This window comes from Manacus vitellinus, unplaced genomic scaffold (assembly GCF_001715985.3).
Source record: "Manacus vitellinus isolate BGI_N305 unplaced genomic scaffold, ASM171598v3 scaffold_0_pilon, whole genome shotgun sequence".
Taxonomy (NCBI): Eukaryota; Metazoa; Chordata; class Aves; order Passeriformes; family Pipridae; genus Manacus; species Manacus vitellinus.
This window is the reverse complement of record NW_021938789.1, coordinates 6,848,423-6,870,922: the sequence shown is the minus strand read 5'-3', so window position 1 is coordinate 6,870,922 and position 22,500 is coordinate 6,848,423. Positions and strand designations below refer to the sequence as shown.

General features: G+C 37.3%; 1 protein-coding gene across 1 annotated transcript in view; it reads left to right on the top strand.

Annotated features, from left to right (window-relative positions):
* STK32B (serine/threonine kinase 32B) overlaps positions 1 to 22,500 on the top strand; it is a 175,221-nt gene that overhangs the window by 134,118 nt on the left and 18,603 nt on the right. The window contains exons 7-11 of the mRNA XM_008920905.3: positions 7,525 to 7,628; positions 11,778 to 11,894; positions 12,992 to 13,117; positions 19,093 to 19,224; positions 19,989 to 20,053. Coding sequence (XP_008919153.3) covers positions 7,525 to 7,628; positions 11,778 to 11,894; positions 12,992 to 13,117; positions 19,093 to 19,224; positions 19,989 to 20,053 — 544 coding nt within the window. The remainder of the gene's footprint in view (positions 1 to 7,524; positions 7,629 to 11,777; positions 11,895 to 12,991; positions 13,118 to 19,092; positions 19,225 to 19,988; positions 20,054 to 22,500) is intronic.

Here is a 22,500-nt window from a genome sequence, read left to right as displayed (position 1 = left end):
GCTACCATGCTTTCAGATCTTCCAGCAAAACTACTAATATAATAATTTCTTTGACTATTTCAGTCAACAAAAACTCCACTCTGAGTTCAAGTAATAGTTTTGGTTTGGGCTTCTTATAAATTAATTTTTTGTTTATGAGTTTTTATTTATTATTTTTATTTGTTTATTTATTTATTATCTACCTGAAAGAGACTGATCTGTTGTGGAGCTCTGCAGGCAGATCTGAAGGGGAGCAGATGTCCAGAGGAGATGACAAACGGGTCAACAAGTGGGAATTTCTGGCAGCCCAGCAGGGCCCTTCTACCCCCTGGATAACTCCTACTCTTTGGCCATGCCACACAACTGCCACAGGTTTTTGCTGGTATAAACTCGTGCAAAGATATTTGCTAACCTCGTAGGAGTATGTGAGGCAGGAGTATGTAATGGTTACAGAGTCACAGAATATTCTGCATTGGAAGGGACCCACAAGGATCAGTGAATCCAGCTCCTCAGTGAATGGCCTGTACAGGGATTGAACCTGTGACCTTGGCATTATGAGCACCATGTTCTAATCCCAGGGCCCTTCTACTGTGTCAGGTACACAGTCTGTCCTATGAATTCCCAATTATCCAGACATTTAATTTCAGTACTGGGGCAGAACAGCTGCTGTCCATACAGCAGGCCAATCTTCTAAACAGCACATGAATATTTTTGGACAAAATCCCTTCTACAAATTTCTAGAAAAACTTACCCTGCAGCCACTGTGAGCTTTTGGATGGAGTAAGGAAAGTACTTCTTTATAATTTCATATTCAATAGTAGGAGACCATGGCACCCTCATTGCTGCTGGGCTTTCTTTCAATGGGGTTAGAAACCTGAGGTTGTTTCTCTGAGGCTGATCCAGATGTTCAGCCACTAAGGGCTTCTCTGTGCAAGGGCAGTAAGTGAGTTCTGTTCAGTGGTTGAGTAATGCAGAGGGTTGTATGAGGACAGCAATCTGAGTCAGGGCAGGAGAGGTTATATGGCCATATGGCAAACTAATAAGGCATTCTAAATGCCACGTCTGTTTTCAGGTAATGGTATCTAAATTATTTACTTTGATTGAATAATTGCATTAAATACGAGTATTAAAACTATTGAGGTGTATTATGCGAATAATGGTCCAAAATCAGTTATGCACCTATAACAAACCTAGACCTCAGACTAGAAAATCATCCCAGCATGGCCAGGCTTTAAGTAGCACTTTGCCTTATACAATAGAAGTTAGCAGCTGGCTAACCTAAACCTCTGAGTCAGAAAGCTCACCATTATAATTTAGACCCTTTTAGCACATGAGAAAGTAAACACTAGGAGGTAAATTGATAGTTTACGAAATCCATGTTTATATTCAGGGAGAAGGAAGTTGTTTTCTTCCATTTAGCTCTTAAAACAGCTTCTACTCTGGATAGAAGATCACTTGTCACTACTGCAGCTTGATTTCTGTTTTCTATTTAAACCATGACCTAGAAAAGTTACTGACCCCTGAATTTACTTCTCAGAGGAAAGTGAAAATTAATATTTTCTCATCACGGTGCTAAGAAAGCAATTAATGTTTCACTGAACCATCTCATTTCAAGGTTCTTGGAATATTATTCCAAAAATCAAGTTCATTTTTTATTCAGCTCAATCTGTCATCCCTTAAACCTGATTCAGCAAGGTGAAATTATGAATGTGTTATATACATCAAGTCATTCACACATTTAAAATTTGGAAAGGTCTTAGCTTTCAACAACTTATCCTGTGCTAGTCAATCAAAATATTGCTTATATTGTGTGCATTGTATGTGTATATATCAATTTATACATATATATATATATATAATTTTTTCCCACGATCAGGGACTAATATGTGGAAGGAAAATGATACCTGGCAGCATGGTATTATGCTGAATCTCAGTTAATGTCACATTGGAATCTATTTTCTAATCTATAAAATCTCAGGCATTACAATAAAACCCATGTCACTGAAATATATTTTGCTACAATGACTGCAGCAATGTGTTGCTTTGCAACCCTTGCTGTAAACCACAAACTTCTGATTCCCCTTACTGACATGAAGGGTCTCTGCAAACAGACTTCAGAAATCTGTAGGTAGACAATTGAGTGAACAATGTCAGGGGTTTCATTCTTAAGAAATGTTTTGGGCATATCCACCTGTACTGGATCATCTAAAAAAACCTGAGGCCAAACCACTGTAGTTTTATTTTTTTGTTTTATTTACAGTTTCTCATATTGATAACGTTGGCACAGGACATTTTGTAGGAACTGATGACCAGCTCTTATTTGGAACATTTAGCTCTGCATGGACAGTCAACTCCTTACAACTGATCCATCTTGCAAGATTCACTTGCAAGTTATTGCTTAAATATACTGATTTGTTAGTATGTAGTAAAAGCCACTCGAAGAAAGGTCTAATGTGTTCATCTCACTTTTCTTTCCCTCTCACCAATTTTGCAGACTTTCAAAGCAGCCTATGTAAGTCAGCAATTCCCCAAAGTAAGCAATAGCTCTGTAAGCTTCTTAATCAACACTTGGCAGACTCCAGGCAGTGGCTGGCAGGTACACTGGGCACTCTTTGATTATCTTCTTGCTAAGGAAGTGAAACTTCAATCAGTTCATCAGAAGAGAAATGCCACCTCATGCTATTTGGGATATCTATCAGAGGCCTCCAAGCTCCCCATTTTATGATTTATTCTGATGAATTATCTTTATGATTAAACAGTATGCTCCATCAGAAATAATAACAGCTATTCTTTGTGCCAACCACGCGAAGTGATGGATCTCAAATTGACCATTTTAACATGAACAGCATTTTCAAACTCACCTTTGGGCAACAAATTAAAAATGGCCTGAATTTCAGAGACCCAGAGCACTTACAATTTATGAAGTTAAGTGACACTTATGAATACTCAGAAGATTTTCAGAAACCCTTGTTCAAAGCATTTTGTATGAAATACTCTTTTACAATAGGAAAAAATAGTGAAAATTTGGGTTTGTATTTATATTGATATTCCCTTTTATTTCAAGCTCATGAATTATATTTTTAGATATTGATAACTTTGCAAAAATAAAGCTAATAATTACTAATGAGTTACATAAAATTTCCATTTTTTTACTTTATTTTTATTACGGATCTTTAGGAAAATATGCATACGATATGAGATGCATCATCTAATTCACACTGTAGATCATCTAACTGCTATGACAATTACAGGGGGTATTTATACATATGAATTGATTTGTCCATAATTTCTCTTGCACAAACCTACAGAACAGGAGTATGGATATCCCAGTAAACCATTTCTTCTGAGGTGAATGCAGACCCACTAGATTTGCTTTCACATTCAGTGTTTTTATGAGCTGTTCTCCAGTATGGTTTTATTTTACAGAGAAATAATCAGTTATTTACTTTCTACAGTCTGCAGTGATACAGTATTACTAGAAAGATCGAGTGCAAAAGAACCAAAAGACAAAATCCTCTGAAGGGTATTTATTTTAATTTATTAAGTTTGGAAAAAAATTAACTGGAAATATGTATTAGGGACTAGCAAGGAATGCACTGAAGCATGCAGTGCAGCAAAAGGGTGGGTTCATTTATGTGATTTTTCAAGAAAACAAAGCAGATAAATGATGAAATCATGAAAGTATATTATTAAGAGAAAAATATAGATGTAGAAAAGAAATGGAAGGACTTTATCTAGGCTAGTTGCTGAAGTTAAATTTCTTCATTTACCCATTATCATATAAGACAAAGACATTCCTGATTTTGTTGTTTGCTCTGTTAAAATTAGTACAGATGTTCCAGCTTGGAATGGCATTAATATTTAAAGCCTCTGTCTTTGTAGTTACCAATATGTTGCATGAAAGGTGTCAGATCACTCTTCTGCCAAACATGAAAAGCAATACCCCAAACAAGATGACTGCATTGCTTCTGAGTTCTAATTCCCTGTACTTTGGCTGACAGGTTTTTCAGGTGTCTGAGCAGAGGTGAAGAGCCCATGTAGTTCACAGTGACTGCCAATGGGAAGAGGCTGTAAAGATCCCATTGAGGCTCCTGGCCTTAGATGCCTCTGTCATCCCACTCAGATGTGCTGTGAGGAGGTGATTGCTTGAGCTTTCTTAGGATCACAGGATTGTAGGATGATTTGTGTTAGTTGGGTCCTCAGGAGCCTTTAGTCCAACTCTGCTCAAAGCAGGGTGAGCAGTGAGGCTGGACCAGGATCCTGCTGCTGGAGGCATTTTTCGGCCAGCTCTGGGAAGGCAGTTCATCATATCAAAGACGTTAGTCCATGGGGAGCTGTGAATACCCGTGGGGTCTAACAATTGCAACACTTCTCCACTTGTCTTTGAACTCACTCTTGCTATTGCTTTTTATTTACTTTTGATTTAATTTTGCTATTTAAAAGTTTTGTGTCTGCCATGCAAACATCTGCTGCCTTCCCTTTAACTGTATGTTATAGTAACTACAGCTCTTGGGCAAAAGAATCTGAAGGATCAAACCTGTTATTAAAACTAATTTATTTTCCTGAAAAGCCTTTGTTCTGTAGAAACTGCTTGAGGAAAAAATCTGAAACACTTTTTCTTGCAGGCACTCTCTCACTCTTGTTCACAAAAACTCTTGAAGGCAGAATACTTCCGTCTAGGTAGATGAGTGGGGGTAAAAGATGAAGTATTCTTCTCATCCTGAATTTGTTATGGCAAGAGAATGTGTGCAGAAGGGGTTCATACAGCAGAGCTGTTGCCCTTGCTCCAAGCTGGCAAGCTCAAATCTGATCATGCTTTGGAAGAACCTACCCAGAGCAGGCTGCAGGATGGCTGTCCAAGCTGAGCCTGGGATCAAATTCAAATTTTAAAAGATTACAGATAGTCTATTTAAATAACAATGGTAAAGAAAATCAATGCAGAATTTCAACTTTCCTTTCAGATTTTTTATTTGCTTTTATCCTATCCAATTTGCACTCCAAATTGGTTCTCCTTACATACTTATTTTTTACAGCAAAATCTAGTGTTGTGCTGTGTATTTCACAGCTCTAGTTCTTCAGAACTTGGCTGACCCCATGACTTGGAGGGCCTGCTGTCTTTCTGTAAAATCATGCTCTGTTTCTGAATGAGCAGGCAAACTCCAGAAGTCTGCCATACATCCTGGAGTCCTTCATTTACACCTAATGTTTCAGCTCAAAAAGACTTTTAGACACATTAAGCACAAGCTTAGTGTGAAATGGGTGTTTAACAGCCTTGTGAAACTGGGAAAAAGTCTTTTGGCTTCAGTATAGTTGAGGTTTCACCCTGAGAAAAAAACCTGTACATAGGATATTGTAAATCACATTGCACCTTCTGTCAGTCCCCCTCTCATCTTGTGAAACAAGTGTTTACAACTGCTTCATTGGAGCTGATGGAATGCAGAGAGGCATTCCAGCTGGACTGAAAATAATACTGCCAAAGTAGGGGGAAAAGGACTATCTGCTTTAAAAATCAGGACCCTAACTGCTCATATTCTGACCTAAGAATGCCATTGTTTTAAGGTGAGAAAACAGCTTCAAAACTCCAGGACAAAAGAGAACATCTTCTGCTGATCTGCTTAATGTAGGATGAGTTGACCTTGAAGCTTTTAGAACAAGAAAATAAAATATAAGTCAATAATTCAGTCACTAAATTAGCAAAACAGCTGCACCATTCTGGCAATGTCATAGGTTACATCAATAAAGTACTTTCACCTTTATCTCCCAGAAATCAGACGGTGATCTGTCTCATTATTGCAATGTTAAAGCTATAAAAGAAAGAGTGAAACCAATATTATACCTTCATAGCTCAGTAAAAATGCCACAAAGGCTATTTTCTGTAATGAGTTATTATACATCATCTAGGCACAGTGGGCAAAACCCATAACTAATGAGGCTAAATCAAGCAAACTTTCACTACAAGGACCCTACAGTGATATTCAAAATATAACTTTGGTGCCTGATGTGCAATTGAGGTGCATTGATCCACTAAAGTAACAGAAAAAAATCCTGCTTACCCTCTTAGCACCCATCTATCCAATAGTCTGCACACCTGCAAGATGTGCCTACACACCAGCAGCATGCAAACAAGAGTGGAAGCACACATGAAGACATAACTCAGTGTAATGGCTCCTGTGGCATTGGTAGTTCATGTCAGACTGGATCATAGCACAAGTTTACCTCTGCCAGAGACCCACAAGTCATTTTTTCTCCAAACGCACATATTCCAGCAAAAATCTTTATTTAGGTCCCTGCAGATCTCATACCTAACATTTTAGAGATGGTCCTGTTGGTCAAAGAGTATAAGACCACTTTCATTCATTCACTGCTTTTTATTCTACAGATTAGAGCTTTGCTATAAGTAACTAATGGATGCTGAAGTCATCTAGTATGTTTGGTTCTTGAAGACTTTCTGAAGTCAGGACTGGAGTTGTAAATTACTGCATTGCCATCCATAATGCAAGGACTGCAAACACTCGTCTAAAATGCCTTTCTGTTCATTAAAGGTGCTTCTCTAAATGCCAAAAATAGTGAACCCCCAAACTGCCAGTCAGAAGTAAGTGTGACCAGACTACATTAGTCACTGCAGTAAGCACATTACAAAGTGATGCCACGGTAATCAGGTGGTAATATGGTACATTAGACTCGGCATCATGGCCAGAAGAGGCTCACATGGTAATTGTAATCTAGCATGATGTTATGGCTGGGAATAATGTTGTTTACAAAATCTCCAGTGAAAGAGTTGTTTTCACAAAGTGTACTGAGATTCTGCTGTTAAATCATTAGAAAAGCATGACTGAGTTTTCATTTCATTTCATGTCCTCTCTCATTTACATCTGATTTTCTGAAGAAACTACAGTGGCATTATCTAGTATGGGGTTTTTTTCCTAAAATTAGTGAACTGGATCCTTGTTTTGAAAAGATTTTTTTTCCCCACAAAAGATATTTTTATGGAATTCCTTACTTTATTGAAAGTTTGTTTGCTTCCAGTCATGACAGTTTCTCACAGCATAAAATCAGTGTCAGGATTTCTATTTAACTACCACTTTTCTATGTTGAATATTTTTATAGACTGTCTGATTAGTTTTATCCAAATGTAGGATAAAGATGAGCTTTACCATACTCGACACCCCCATCAATCACAAAGAATCATCCCGCTTGCAGATATTTTTCCCATATGATGTTTACGTTATCCTAAAGGTTCTAAGCCACACTTCAGATTAGGAATTCTCTTCCTATTAGTTATTTTAATTCACATAACTTAAAACTTAAATGGACCAGGTAAGAATTAACATATGAAATTGCTAACTTTTGAAAAACCTTGGCCAGTGAGGGTTGCTTGCTATCAGTAAACCAAGGCACTGAAACTGCATCCCGAAAATGCTGTGCTTATAAATGTATTTAATTCCAGTTAGTTGAGTCTTTATTAATTTTTCAGCTGTGAATATTAATGATCCATAATCTAACCTTAATTAAATGCTTTTTGTTTGATTTGATTTACTGTTTTAGCTCCAGAAGTGTTCCAGGCTTTTATGGATGGAGGTCCAGGATACTCGTACCCAGTAGACTGGTGGTCACTAGGAATTACAGCATATGAGTTACTGAGGGGTTGGGTAAGAATGATTGGGTTTGTTGTTATTTAACAGAAGTCTCAAGTTTGCAGTGCCTCTGAATGCACTTTTCATGATAAAATTTGAGTGTACAAGGCTCGGGTCAGGAATGCTGTCCTGGTTCTACACCAGCTGAAAACATTCTTGGGAAAGTTTCACCTCACCCTCAAATACATTATGAAAGTTTGCCTCGGTTTTGGCTAAGGAAAGGCCTAATGTTTAATGGTTCTCCACAGTGCTGAATTGCAAACAATGGTATTTTTTTCCAAATAGAAGTAGAATTGCTTCAGAAGCTATTATATCTTTGATTCTCTTGGCTAATACTATAAAAGATCTAATGTAATAGCTTAAGATGCTTGGCCCAACTATAGAAAATGCTTATCTGCCAGTGCATTTGTTTCTTATCTAATCAATTATGTGAATAAGCTTAATGAAAAATCTTCCTGAGCATGGTCAAATATCACAGAAGATAATGGAAAATTCTTTTCCATTTTGATTCAAAAGATTGCAGTTTGTTGTGTAAATATTTACTATTCCCTATGGAAAACAGTTATTTCTATACCATTTCAGGATGATAACATAGCTAAAGTAGCAATTTGGGGGGATGAAGGGAGGGAATTACTTTTAACTCCTGTTTTGTAAAAGGGATTTTATTGCATTGCAGTATGCTGTTTTAAAGGAAGAAATATTTTTTTTCATATGACACTAACACAGTTCTGCTACCTTGTCCTGCCAAACAATCCACCCCACAAAGATCTCACAATTTTGTAGAGGATGACAGATAAAAGAAAACAGAAATAAAGAATTATTATTTCCACTTTTAGATGGAAAAATAAATTTCAGTGTTGGCATATTTTACTTCACAAGCTACATTTTTCAAAGGCCTAGAACTCAGCCAGTCTATTTTGTATTTCCACAGAAATGGTAAAAGCCATGCTCCCTTGCAAAGACTGTTTCTGCTGTCAGAGCACAGGAGCATTAAAAACCTTTCTTGAAAAAAAAACAACAAAGCAACAATTATTAGCAATTTTTCTCGACCATCCTCCTCAAAAGTTAGGGAGTTTTTAAGCTGACATTCTTCTCAGAATGGAGAAGTTAAAATCTGGCAGTGGTAAGCATAATTCATCCTCAACCCTAGTCACAGACAGTAGTACTAGCTGCACATACAGTAAATTAAGAGAGCATCCTGATGGTTTTAAATCAACCCTTTTACCAGTGAGTGTCTCCAACAAAGAAGCGCAGTGAATGATTGTGTAAGGAAGGCTGAATTCCCAAGACTAATCACAAAAGATCACTTTAATGTGACAAATTCACTTCAATAAATGAAAAATTATATAGGCTGAAATACATTTGCCAAGATCCATACAGTCTTTTCTGAATAAATCAATCTGGCTATAGACAAAGCAAAATTGAGACTAGATCAATTTTTTTTTCTTTTTTTTTAATAAAAACATTACCATCTGTACCTGTTCCAGTCAACCAAGCCAGCTGCTTGTTTCCTCTGGAAGAGCAGCTCTTGCCTACCGAGCAAGACAGAGTGTGGCCTGGCAGCCCACAGCTCTGTACGGACTAGGAAAAGGGCTAATTTTTCCTGAATTGTATTTCTAAATTTTTCTAGTCTAGACAAGGCCTAAACTGACAGAATTGATGACAAGAGAAGTAGCAGAGGGTTTAGGAAATGTGCTTAACCTGAGGCACGTTGCTGTGTGCAACAGGACTTTCTGCAGTTGGAGTGTGGTGCATCCTAGTGCATGGGGAGGGTGGGAGGTAAAGAAGGAAGGTGCATTGGAAATGAGAAGCATCACAAATTTCATTTTCCACCTCTGAGCTGTGCATAGTGTATGACACTGACAGCCTGCATTCAAGAGACATTAAGTAAAAATGAGTTGTTTTTCATTGAGCTAAATTTTTGTTTTTATTTGCCTCTGCTGCTGTAAGAGCCCTCAGGGGAGGCTCAGGGTGTTCAAGGCATTCCAGCCATTCTCATACCTGGTTCCCTACTGCTGGGCAGCCAAAATAATGCAGTGCTGGAAATGGGGCTGCAGCTACAGGAGCAGGTTGCATCCAGTACAGAGCTGTCTGGACCATTTTTTGGTTACCCATAGTAGTGCTAGCATTTCTCCATAAGTTGTAGGTGCATTTTTCTCCTTACCCAGTTGCTAATAAAAGACCTAGCAAGAAAACCAAATTAAATTAATAAAGCTTTGCATCAAACATTGATCTTTTCTCCAAGTCCAAGGAATTAAATTCTATAATGCAAACAGTGAGACATCAGTCTGTTCCTGAGCTATAGACAAATGCTAAAATATTGCAATAACTATATATACCATACATTCAATAGAGACAAAGTGGAGGAATGAGGTCGGAGGTAGGACTCACAGACTCTAACTTTCACTGCAATGTGAACAGTTTACAACAAACTTTGGTAAAACATCATGAACAAAAGAAAACCAGATATTTTTTCTCTTTCACAAAATAGAACAGAAGGGATATGACCTTCAAGTGGAGTGAATAGGTGAAAAGTATGGGAGATAAAGGTGAGAAGGACCTCAAAAGACCGAACTTATAATGGCCATTTACAGTTCAAATTAAATAATAACAATATTTAAAATCTCTTCAAAGCTCAAAAAATCAAGACTGCAGAATGCTAATAATATTTAAAATAAAGTAAATTTTAGGGATTCTTCTGTGAGGAAAAAGGCCTGGGCAGAAACATCCTTGACACAAAAACTTTCCATGAGTCATAATTCCTTATAGTTGCTATTTTTAGAGTTAATCACCATTTTCAACAATTGCTGTGCATTCTGGCTCAGTGATCCTGTTGGTCTCATTGTTATGTCAAGTCTAAGTCAGCAGTAGGTTGCTTCTGTATGACAGACAGAATGTTAACCTTTCATTTTTAGTAACTGTTTTATGGAAACATTACCACAGGTAGGGAAAAGCACGACAGACTATTTCAAATGACATGATTCAAGAAAATTGTGTATTTAGAGCAGGCCTTTAGGTTCTGTTGAATTCATATGGACCTGATAAATGACAACAGGCAAACAATGTGAATATAAGCAAAGAAATGTAAGCAATCCTTGAATTTATTTTTAGAACATACCAGTGCCTTGGAATGGACTTGGTTTTATACATATGTTCAAAGTTAAATATGTGCATGAGTCTTCCCAAAATATGTCCTGGGTCTTTATGAAGAGTGGCTCCAACTCCTTAAAGATTAGATAACTAACATCTAGAAATATTCCTAAATTATAATCTTCTATAAGTACATGCTAACATAAATCAACGAATGACTCAGTTCTTAGTCAAGGTAATGAGCATCTGCCCTTTGCTGTTGAGGATATTGGATTAGAATGTAACTCTATGTTGTTTATGAATTATCATGCATCAGTTTGCACACTGCTGCTATGATGGCATTTAGCTGCAGATCTCATATCATATATTTATCACCTGCTGGGTACAACTTAATTCACAAACAAACCACTGTCTGTCCTTGTTTACAAAAATACATCAAGTATAATTATAACAACTTGCTTTACAAATACAAGTATGTACATAGAAAATAACAAGAATATAAATTTATATATAGTATTTTTATTTCCAAATGCTGTATTTAATAAAAGATAAATCACAGAAACTTCATGAACAAAGCACAGCAAAGCCCAGGGCTTTTTTTCACCTAAAGAAGAGTTTAGGCCCTGCAAACATATTACATGTAATGAGTTAATTTTGGATTTTAAAAAAGGGGCAAAGGAGAAGGATTGGGATTTGGAGCCTTCTTTTTTACTGTGGTTCTTACACAGACTTTTGTAAGCATTTTCTGGCTTCTCAATATACTACTCAGTAAAAAATATTAAATAATTCACATTTCACATAGAATGCCCCAGGAATGAAATTGTTCATCCACCTCATTTGAACAGATACTTTCTTTTATGAGAGAAAACCTTGCAGAGGAAATGCATCTATGAGTAATTACATTCATTATGACCAAAGAAAAACACACATAAAGAAGGATTAGCCTCGAAATTGTTATAAGGTGTTTTTGTGGGTTTGATATTTCCAACTTAATGCTAAGCTCAGGAAAATGTGAACTGTCTACGCTCTTTTATCCATTCTCATTGACTTGATATTGATTTAACTTTATCTCAGAGGCCCTATGAAATTCATTCAGCCACCCCCATTGATGAGATACTCAACATGTTCAAGATAGAAAGAGTTCACTACTCATCTGCATGGTGCAAGGGCATGATAGCACTACTGAAAAAGGTAAGAAAGCACAAACACATTCTTTCCTCTCTTCTCTTCCAGAAGCCCCTCCAACAGTGCAAAGGTATCTGGCAAGCACTCACATTAGGCAATCAAAATTTCAAGGATAAGAGAGCAAGACTTATTTCTAGGCTGTTCTGAATGTGACTCGTACAGTATTTTCTCTTCAGAAACTGCATTATTCTTAGGCTTAGACTCAGCCTTTTCATGGCTTCAAAGAAATAAAAATTTAATATATATATTTTTTTTATTTTAAAACTTATTCACTAGCGATAGCAAAACTTTGAGGATCAATAATTCCTGCTCTGTGCCCTGGCCCCATTCCCTCCAGTCATGGTTGTACAAGTGGAAGAGGGAAGGAAGAACCACTCTGCCCTCTGAACTTCTGCTGCAGTTTCCAGACAGGGAGACTCGAAACTAAAATGGTTGTATCTCTTGCTGTCCCATGTTGCTATAGTTGCAACAACAAAAGTCGATCTACTTTGCTGTAAATGTCACTAAGCTACAAGACAGAGCTCTTTCTGAATGCATCATGACCCCGGAAATCGTTTTTTTCCTAAAATCCCAGGTTTTTATTTGTTTTAATTGTCTGGCCACGTTGCAAGGATCATCTGTCTCTTTTAGGTATTTCAGATCATCAGTGTTGATACTTGAACAGGAAACATTGGTGAATGCGTGAATAGAGTAACAGAAGATCAATGTCTTTTGCAGCAATGAGCAATTTAGTTTTGGTAGATAGTGAGATGGATAATTTTAATTGCTGCCAGGATGATCAGTGTAACTGTATCTTCCAGTAAATAAAAGACAAAATACAAATTGTTGGATGGCATTGAACTGTGATGTTTCATTTTGCTTGGACTCTTATGCATCTGTAAACAGACTTTTGTTGCTAATACATTTACAAACTTCATGCCTGCAACAGCCATCTGTTGGCAATTAAATTATACTCATATCTTATGAGTTATTACTTTTATTTTTTTTAATTGGAACTTCTATGATCTGTTAGAAGATTCCCTAGCCATTTTCTTACTCAAAAATACATATCATACAATATATGGCATCCAGTCCCTTAGAAAATGCCTTGTGCTTGATCACAGCTCCTCACTAAGGACCCAGAGTGCCGTCTTTCAAGCCTTGCAGACATCCAAAACTCTCCATACCTAGCTGATGTCAACTGGGATGCTGTTCTAGAGAAAACTGTGACTCCAGGCTTTGTTCCTAATGTAAGTTGATATTCTAGGTGATCAGCGTTTGCAAATTACAGCTTTAATTATCACTGCCATTTTACTTGCTTATGCTTGTATTTATTACTCTTCAGTGATTTATTTTGGATTCTACTTTCATTTACTCAGTCACAGCTAAGGGAAAATTTGTCCCATTTCAATAGATCACAACAAGAACTAATTACCTTGGTCTGCTTTTTGTTCCCTTTCAAATAAAAAAATACTTTTTCCAGACTTTGCATTTCAGTGTTAGAGCAAATGACTGTCAGAGTTAACTCTGAGACAAAGAATACCAAGAAGACTGTTGTGACTGTGAAAGTTAGGCATTTGGATAACATTTGGAAAACTTTTTAACATCCCAGTATGCTACTACTTTTTCACTTAAAAATACTGTTCCAAAAGGCTGACCTATTTCCTTTGTGACAGTTTCTTACAATAAAACATTCAGATTCTGTGAGGGAAGCTGGTGGTTTCTTTTTCACTGTGGTTCCACTTTGTTCCTGTTTTCTGGGTATTTCCATTTTGATCATTTGCAAATTAAGTGAATTTGAGGGCCATGAATAAAAAGAAATTACTCTGATGTTAACATGCTTCTCCACTTTTGTTCAGTCATACTACACTATAATTCTTCTCCAAACAATACATTTGTAGCACACTAAGGTTTTTTTCTGTTCTTTTTTTATGCAACTGCAAGTAAAGATAAGGAAGGGGGAATAGCTAGATGCTGTCTTCATCCAGGTAAACATTAAAGCTCATGCTAAACATGATGTGGACACAATTCAGCCATTCAGAAGATGAGGGCAAGAGGGCATTGCCTAATGGAGCGAAGATAGCCAAGTGGGTTGCCAAGACAGTGCTGGCAGTGTTTACTGTGCTTCTTAGCACCTGACCAGAGCCTTCCCTAGAAGCAGCATCCTGCAGGAGAAGAAAGCTGTGAGTGGGCAAGCAGGGCCTGCCTGCTTGTGTAAGGAAGGCTGAATTCCCAAGACTAATCATAAAAGATCACTTTAACGTGACAAATTCACTTCAATAAATGAAAAATTATATAGACTGAAATACATTTGCCAAGACCCATACAGTCTTTTCTGAATAAGTCAATCTGGCTATAGACAAAGCAAAATTGAGACTAAATCAATTTTTTTTCTTTTTTTTTTTGTAAAAACATTGCCATCTGTACCTGTTTCAGTCAACCAAACCTCAGGGAACTGGGGGAAAGACCAGAATACAGCAGGCAACTAGTACAACAGATGAAGAATAAGGCAGGCCCCTCTTATAGGCACTCCAGAAACATGTTCACCAGTAGGGGAATTCCTTCCTTTCACTTTAAAGCTCAATGCTTTTGCAAGCTAGTGCAGTCAACACCATTCTCTTGGTGGTGTGGATCTACAAGATGAATGGGGACTGCCTTTTTTCTTTCCCTTTTTTCAAGTTAGAGCTGCTCTCTGAGATATCAGAGGTATGGACTGCCTCCTCCTCTGGCAAAACTCAACAAATTATTTAGACCTCCTGCTCCTATCTAAAAGTTTATGTGGGATATTTCACAACACTGTATTTTAAAAGAGGGATCCAATTCCCTGTACCCAAAGGTACAAAATACGTGGGGATCCAAGGGAGTCCCAGACTCTACAAAACCCAGTCATGCATAGGCACACATCTTAGGACTTTGAGTGAGAGGACTTAAACTTGCTTCAGCAAAACTGGCTAGTGAAACCTGCCTATGACCAGTCTGTTCTCTGCTCCTGTTACTGTTCCAGTGTTTTCCTTTCCCCAGACATCTCCTCCCTCTTTTCCTTGCTCTCATTCAAGCATTAATTCATAGGATCACATCCTCCTCCTTAACTCTGGCCCTAAGGATCAGACTCAAGGCAGCTTTGGTCCAGGAGTGTACAGCCAGCTAATGTGATGTGTGCCACCCTGCTCAGCCTGACTCCTGAGCAGTGAGGTACAGCAGCTGGGCTGCAGTAACTACCTTACAAAGGGACTGTAAATTTTCCACATCCAGCTGGCTCACACCCAGCCTGCCCAACACTGAGTCACGAGAAGCGTGTGATGGATGGTCTGCACCTGGCCACAGACCCCACCTCCTTACTTCTCAGTTCTCATGTGGCTTGTTCCTTCTTTACACCTGGATTTAGGTTGTTTTGAGAGTATCTTATTTCTGAGAGAGTATAGATAAGTTTTCCGATTTCTTAACCACAGTGAAAAAAGTGAATTTAAATGTCATTTCAGAAAAAATTGTGCAACCCATGTGTGTGGTACTCCTCTGTTAGTACAGTGACCTGTCTCTATGGCTGATGTTGACAATGGTCCATGATGGAGTCTGAGAGAAGAGGAAATCCTCTTCAAATACTTTCAACTGTCTACCATTAGACATGTGTCTGAAGACAGCTATTCTTTTCTCATTTAGATTCAACTTATTTATGTTTTGGCAGGGATATACAAAACTGACAGAAAATCTGTAATATTTGAGGTGAAATAATATTCTACACTTAAAAGGAAATAGGAGTAAAATGTTACATTTATCTATCCAGATTAATCTGAAAGTCCCATTACAAGCTCTACCAGACACTTCTGTACACTCTGATATTGCTTGTTCCACCTGGTCAGTCAGGTGTGTCAGGAAAAACAGTGAGGTAAGAATCAAAGTGTCTTTTCTAGCACAGCATTTCTTGTTATCACAAACTTTACTGTTTCATGAGACCAAGTTTGGCCACACATTTTCCAGGAACTTTTTCTCTGTTGCACTAGCCAAACTTTCACTTATTAATTGAGGCCACTCAACAAAATATTTCTTGGCTTTGGTGAGAAGCTGAATTGGGGCCAACATGTGCTGTGATCTGGGAAGAGTTTTGAAACTAGCAAGTTTTATAAATTTTGACAGCTTGCCCTTAGTGTCAGGAGTTTGCCTCCTCCAGACAAGAGGGCACACAGGAGGCCTGTGAGAGCAGTATCACATCATTTAATTTCTTCCTGTGTAGTTTGATTCCATAAACATATCTCTCACTTGAGTAAGATATGTGTTTCTTTATGGTTTAGTTAGTTTCTTCAATTCAGCTTGAAATCATAAATTGTTAGAAGTTTATTTAAATATAATTTGCTTTTATTTTTAAAGCTTCAGGATTAAAGTGATGTACTTTTTAAGTGCTAAAAAAATCTTAAAATTATACATGCTCAGAAAACTGAGCACTGAGAACTGATACTGATGAAACCTAAAGAATTACTTATTCATTTATTGCTAAATATAAATAAGCTATAAACCTCCATTAATAAAAACAAAATACATTTTACTAAAGACAGCTGGATAATATGCAGGGAAAGGCATCCATCAGATATCTCAGTATTATACTTTGAGTACACAGAATTTGCTAGAAATAAAAATGATGGAGCGATTTCTAAATTAAATGTTTCATTGTAGCACACCACAAGTTATACAAGTAGTTTCTGATGTGACTTTACTTCTTAGTGTCTTTGGTTACTAAAAATATCTGTCATTTATAGATGACTTATTTTAGGTCTTCCACCTTGACAGTGACAATGGTGTGATTGAACTCTCAGAAGTCTCAGAGGAAAACAGGCTGCTTTTAACATTTTCCACCACACAACTCAAATTGTTTGCAAATTTTTTGTAAGTGCTTTGAGAGAATGAGGCAAAGAAAGGAACTCAAGTTACTCTGATTACAGGAGTAGCAAAACACTGGTCCAGTAAATAGGACACCAAGTTGTGATGTTTGAAAAAGGTATTTGGTTCAGCTGAACCATAGATATTCTGGTCATAGCATGCTGGCTCTTATCCCTAAATAGGAGAGAAAGAGTTCACCACAAATGGTGCCACAAGATGACTTTACTGCACTAATGGGTAGAATTAAAAAACAAAACACAAAACCAAACAAACAACCCAAACAAAGAAAACAACAACAAACACAAAAAAACCCAACTCTAAGCATAAATTATGTTCCTGTAAACTTTTATGTTAAAAAGATTTAAAAGAATCAAGAACTTGAAAAGAACTAAGCAAGAATCTGAGAAGAATCAAGGAAGAAAATGACCATATAGAAATGGTTTATCCAATCACTCTGCTTAAAAAAGGACTTCCTGATATAACAAAGAATCTTAAGGTTTGTTTCAAGCATCACATATTAACAACATTTTTTTTTTATGGAGAATCCAGAATATTTAAGTAATGTGTGTAAAGGGTAAGAAAATGCATAATAGATTGGGTAGAATAGAAAAAGCATAATAGAATGAAGCACATGATTGGGAAAAACCAACAAGGACTCATCAAGGACAAATTGTACTTGACAAATGACAATGACTATGTAACCTGCTCAGTTGAGCTGCGGCAAGTGGTGGTCACTGTCTACCTGGATTTCTCCAAGGCCTTTGATACGGTTTCCTCCTGGAGAAACCAGTGTGTTATGGCATATACAAGCAGTCCACCAGTGGGTGGGGAACTGACTGACAGGCTGCACTCAGAGAGAAGTGGCAAAAAGCTCCTTCTCCAACTGGAGGCCTGTCATGTGTGGGGCCCCCCAGGAATCGATACTGGGACCAACATTGTTTAATATCTTAATAAGGGATCTGGATAATGGGATCAAGTGTACCCTGAGGAATTTTACTGATGATGTCAGAGTGGGAAAGTGGATGCTTTTGGAAGAGCCACCATGCAGGAAGACCCGTGCTAGGGTGGGCTAAGAACCTTATGAAGTTCAACAAGAACAAGTGTCAGGTCTTGCACTTGGGAAAACACAGTCCAGGGGTGTAGCACAGGGTGGGATCTACCCAGCTGGGGAGCAGCTCTGTGGCAAAGGACCTGGAGGTCCAGGTGGACAGCAAGCTCAGTATGAGTGAACAGGGTTCTTCTGCTGCTGTGGCGAAGAAAGTCAACGGGATGTTGAGTTGCATCAACAAGGGCACCACCAGCAGACATAAAGAAGTTATTATCCCACTCTGCTCAGCACTTGTCAGGCCACAACTAACAAGTCCCCACTATGCAAAAAAGATGTGGACAGGCTGGAGAGGGTCTAGAGAAGGGCCACAGAGATGATCAGATTGGGAAGCAGGCTATAACAGGAAAGGCTGAGAGAACTAGGTTTGTTGAGGTTTGAGAAAAGAGTGCTTAGGGGAGACCTTTTCACCATGTCCCAGTATTTAAAGGGTGACTACAAAGAAGACAGAGACTGACTCCCTTTTTACAGGGAGTTATATGGAAAAGACAAGGGGTATTGGGTACAAGCTAATCCTGGAGAGATTCTGACTAGATACAAGAAGAAAGTTTTTCATAATGACCACAGTCTGCCATTGTAATAGTATCCCCTTAAAAATGGTGTTTTCCCTAAAATTGGACACTTTTAAGATTCAGCTGGACAGGTTGCTGTGCCATCTTGTCCAGACCATGGACCGTGGTTTTGCCCAGAAAGGTTTGATCAGATGATCCTTGACATCCCTTCTGACCTGGTATTCTACGATTCTGTGAACCATTTTTTTTATATAAATGCTACTAACTAAAAAAAGACCTACTCCTTCCTCTGCACTCGTGGACAGGATCTAGGCAACTGAATCCACTGTAATACTTCAGAAAATCAGATTTCAACAAGTGAAGTGTTAGAGATGCTCCCCCTCCCTCCTGCACTATTACAGATGCCATTTATGTTCTACAGCACTAACTGATATTCTGATGAAGACCCTGGGCCAAATTAATCTGTCTCACTGGGGTAACATAATTGTAGTCACTCTAGGAATATATCTGTATGTAAATAGGAAGAGGATCTAACTCTTTATACTTGTTTTACAATATTATTTTTATCTTACCTCCCTTATTTAAACTTCAAGCATCGCTCCAGGCCTGAAAAAGACAGTTTTCACTTTACAGATGTGGTCGGGAATCTGGTTCATTATCAATGCTATTAGCACTTGCCAAGCAAACTAAAAAAACACCATGATGCTTCAAAGAGTAACTTTGAATTCTTTTGTACCAGAAAGGAAGACTGAATTGTGATCCCACATTTGAACTTGAAGAAATGATTTTAGAGTCCAAGCCTCTCCATAAAAAGAAAAAGCGACTTGCCAAAAACAAATCCAAAGATGGAGCTAAGGAAACCTGCCCACTGGTAAGCTGGGTACTGTAACTGCAGTCTTTAATAGGCAAACTCAGTTAAGTTCAGTTTTATTACCTCTGAAAATTGACTGAAAATGACCTCTGAAAATGACTCTCTGTCATTTTACTTATATTACAAGCCATCTCCAAAGCAAAACAAAAAGCAACCATTTATTTTAGTCAAATAGTAACATGTTAAGTTATGATTATTTTTAAGATTATGATAGATGCTCATTTAAAGTATGAAAAAGTGTTGCCAGTTGCAAATGCACTTCACACACATCGACAAATAGATACAAGGAATATTTATTCACTGCTAGTACCAAAAATGAAAACTATGCAGTGAAAAGGCTTGTTATTTATAGATGTGTTAAAGCTGTCTCTTCCAGTCTTGACTAACGTGTCCCATGTAGAAAGACACATTGTATGAACAGTCTAAAGTACTGAGAAGATTAATAATAATTTCCAGACTTAAATTTTCGTTTCAGTGAGGTTTTATAAATTATGTTGGTACTCCCAATGATTTTGAATGCTCATGCAAGTTGTTCTTCCTAGAGCTATCAAATGTAAAAATTCTCAGGAATTCTTTGTGGGGAACTTCTTCCAAAAGAATGAAAGATTGATTGTGCTATCACAGCCCAATTTGATGAGTCTTTGAAATGCATCTTGATAGTATTCATTCATAAGCATTTTTGTTTAGCGTCGTTTCTGTTGTTGTGATTTTTGTCTATGATTCCCCATCTTTTTTAATCAACCTATTCATGCTGTTTTTTAAAGAATGTACACCTGCAGCAGTGCTTGGAAACCGTTAGAAAAGAATTCATCATATTCAACAGAGAGAAGTAAGTGCATTTTTAATGCCTCTTTAGCATTCAGTACTAAAATTAAATTGAGAACTATTTTTTTTTCTCCCAATGTAAGAGAAAGTGATTAATGATCACAGCAGCAGAGCCTAAAAGACTGGATTTCCATTGATTTCTTCCTCTTACAGTCTCTGGTGTGATGGTTTTGTAGTTCTTCCATCTCTGAAAGCAAGTAGAAGACCTTGTGATTAAAGTAAGTTGGAAATATACAGTAAATGTTACTGACACTCCCCAGAGAAACTGTCAGCAATTAAGCAAAGGAATACAATGTAAGGGGCTGCTTTTTCATATCTCAAACAAAACCAAGGGAAGTTGTTACTCATGAAATTTTAATGATATAAGCTGCAGTGTTCTGACTTGGAGACACTGTTCATACTTTCCCACCATACAAAAAGTGCAATTCAACATTGGCTGTTTCAACAAAGCTAAATATTAACACTGTATCAGAAATGAAGCAAGAACTTATGATTTAAGAGTCAGCCAGAATTGATACAAGTGTAAGTCTGATTACCAAGGATGTCAATAATCTTCCTGGTCAATTAATACACTGCATTTCTCATCGTTTACTGCATTTGAGTTGCAGCCATTATGGGCCCCTTTGTATTAACAGATGCAGGTCATAACAGGGGAGTGGTTTGTGTCTTTGGTCAAATTATTGTATTTCAGTCAAGTATATTATGTGGTTTTATTTGACCTAATTGTATATGCAAGCTTTTCTAATGGAGTTGTGAAATGTTAGAAATTAATTAAAAAGTTGTGACTATCTTACTTAGTGCTTACAATGCAGGTAATTAATGCTTCTGTAATTAAAATTAGGAAAGGGATTGTCAACTTTGCACAGTTCACACAATATCATGAGGGAAATGATGCCATGAAATCCCCTTTTTCCTGTTACAATCTGTGGGACATGTCTGTGCCCTATACTGACTGCTCACAGAAACTACAGTGAGGACTTACAAAGAAAAGGAAGGTCCAACAGATTTTTCATGTTATTTTGCATAATCTCTAACACAAGAAAGCCATATGTTTATATAAGAGCCATCAACAAGAGAAGCCAGACCAAGTCAGCCTACAGAAGGCTTTCAGAAAGGTCTTGGTGGACTCCTCTGAATCAGTTTTGGTATCAGAGAACTAGTGAATGCTTCAGCTTTGTAGCTTAACTCACAAAAATCAAAATTATTAGGATCATAATAACAAGATTAGAAAAAAAAATTACATTGATAAATCAATTTAATGAGTTTCCAAGAAGTTGTTCATACAACTAGTTCATTTCCAGATACTAGTCTCACACTGACTAGAGTCATATATCAAGAAAATCCAATATGCAGCAAATTTTGAAAACTAAAACACCAGATTTTGTAAAACACTTTCAAAATCTCAGTGGGTGTGTTCACTAGCACTGAACAATTTCTCTTGTCATAATTTTACTGTGCTCTTCTTAAACCTTTTTTACATAGGAAATTTTTTTCATTTGTTTCATATTGCACAACCGCAGTAACAACACAAGCTATAAAGAATTCCGACAAGCTGATGAGAGATCAAGGAGAAGTTTAGATGGAGTACAAGTAAAATGAAAACAGAAGATAAACCACATGCATTTCATCCAGAAAAACACATGTTTTGGTCATTACTTGATTAGCTTTGACAAGGTAAAGGAAAAATATTTGGTATAGACCTACAACAGATCCTGCATTGTCTAAAGCTAGATCACAATCATTTCTTGTTTAAATTGTATTAGAACTTAGGAAGGACATGGAGAGACTTCTGTAATACTTTTCAAAGACAAAAATGTTAATAAGGGGTGAAGTGGAGTTCAAATGTTTGAAGTGCAAAGTGAATTCAAGTTAATGGGAACAAAGAGCAATGACAGGCACAAATTTCATCATACCAGTGAGAAGAAGCTACAGAGTATACACCGGAGTAATTCATGGTGGGTTTCCTTAACCTTTATATGCCCTTGAGACTGTATGTAGAGGCTGAGGCTGTGCTTACATGGATTTCCAAAGCCATATAGCCCATCAAGTTCTTAGGAACAGCTGCAGATGCTGAAAGACATGAACTGTTCCTACAAACACAATACCTATTAGTATGTGATTGTGTCATTTGGTGAAGTGTCAGTCTCAGGCAGGGCTTTAAATCAGTCTCAGATTAAGGCAACCAGAAGTTTTAATACTCCTCCATGTTATTCTAAATAGAGCTGAATTGCTTTTGGTCCAACTGTTGGAAATATCTGCATATTTTCTTAGATATTCATTATATTCAGCTACAAAAATCTACATTTTGTTGTGATTTAAGCCTTCTGATCAGCTTGCTTCAGTGTCACAGAACACTACATAAATCCTAAAAAGGATAAATCAAAAAATTAGCATGTCTTTCAAGGGAAAAGATGAGACTCCTCAAACTAAAAGGATTCAAGGAAAAAATTG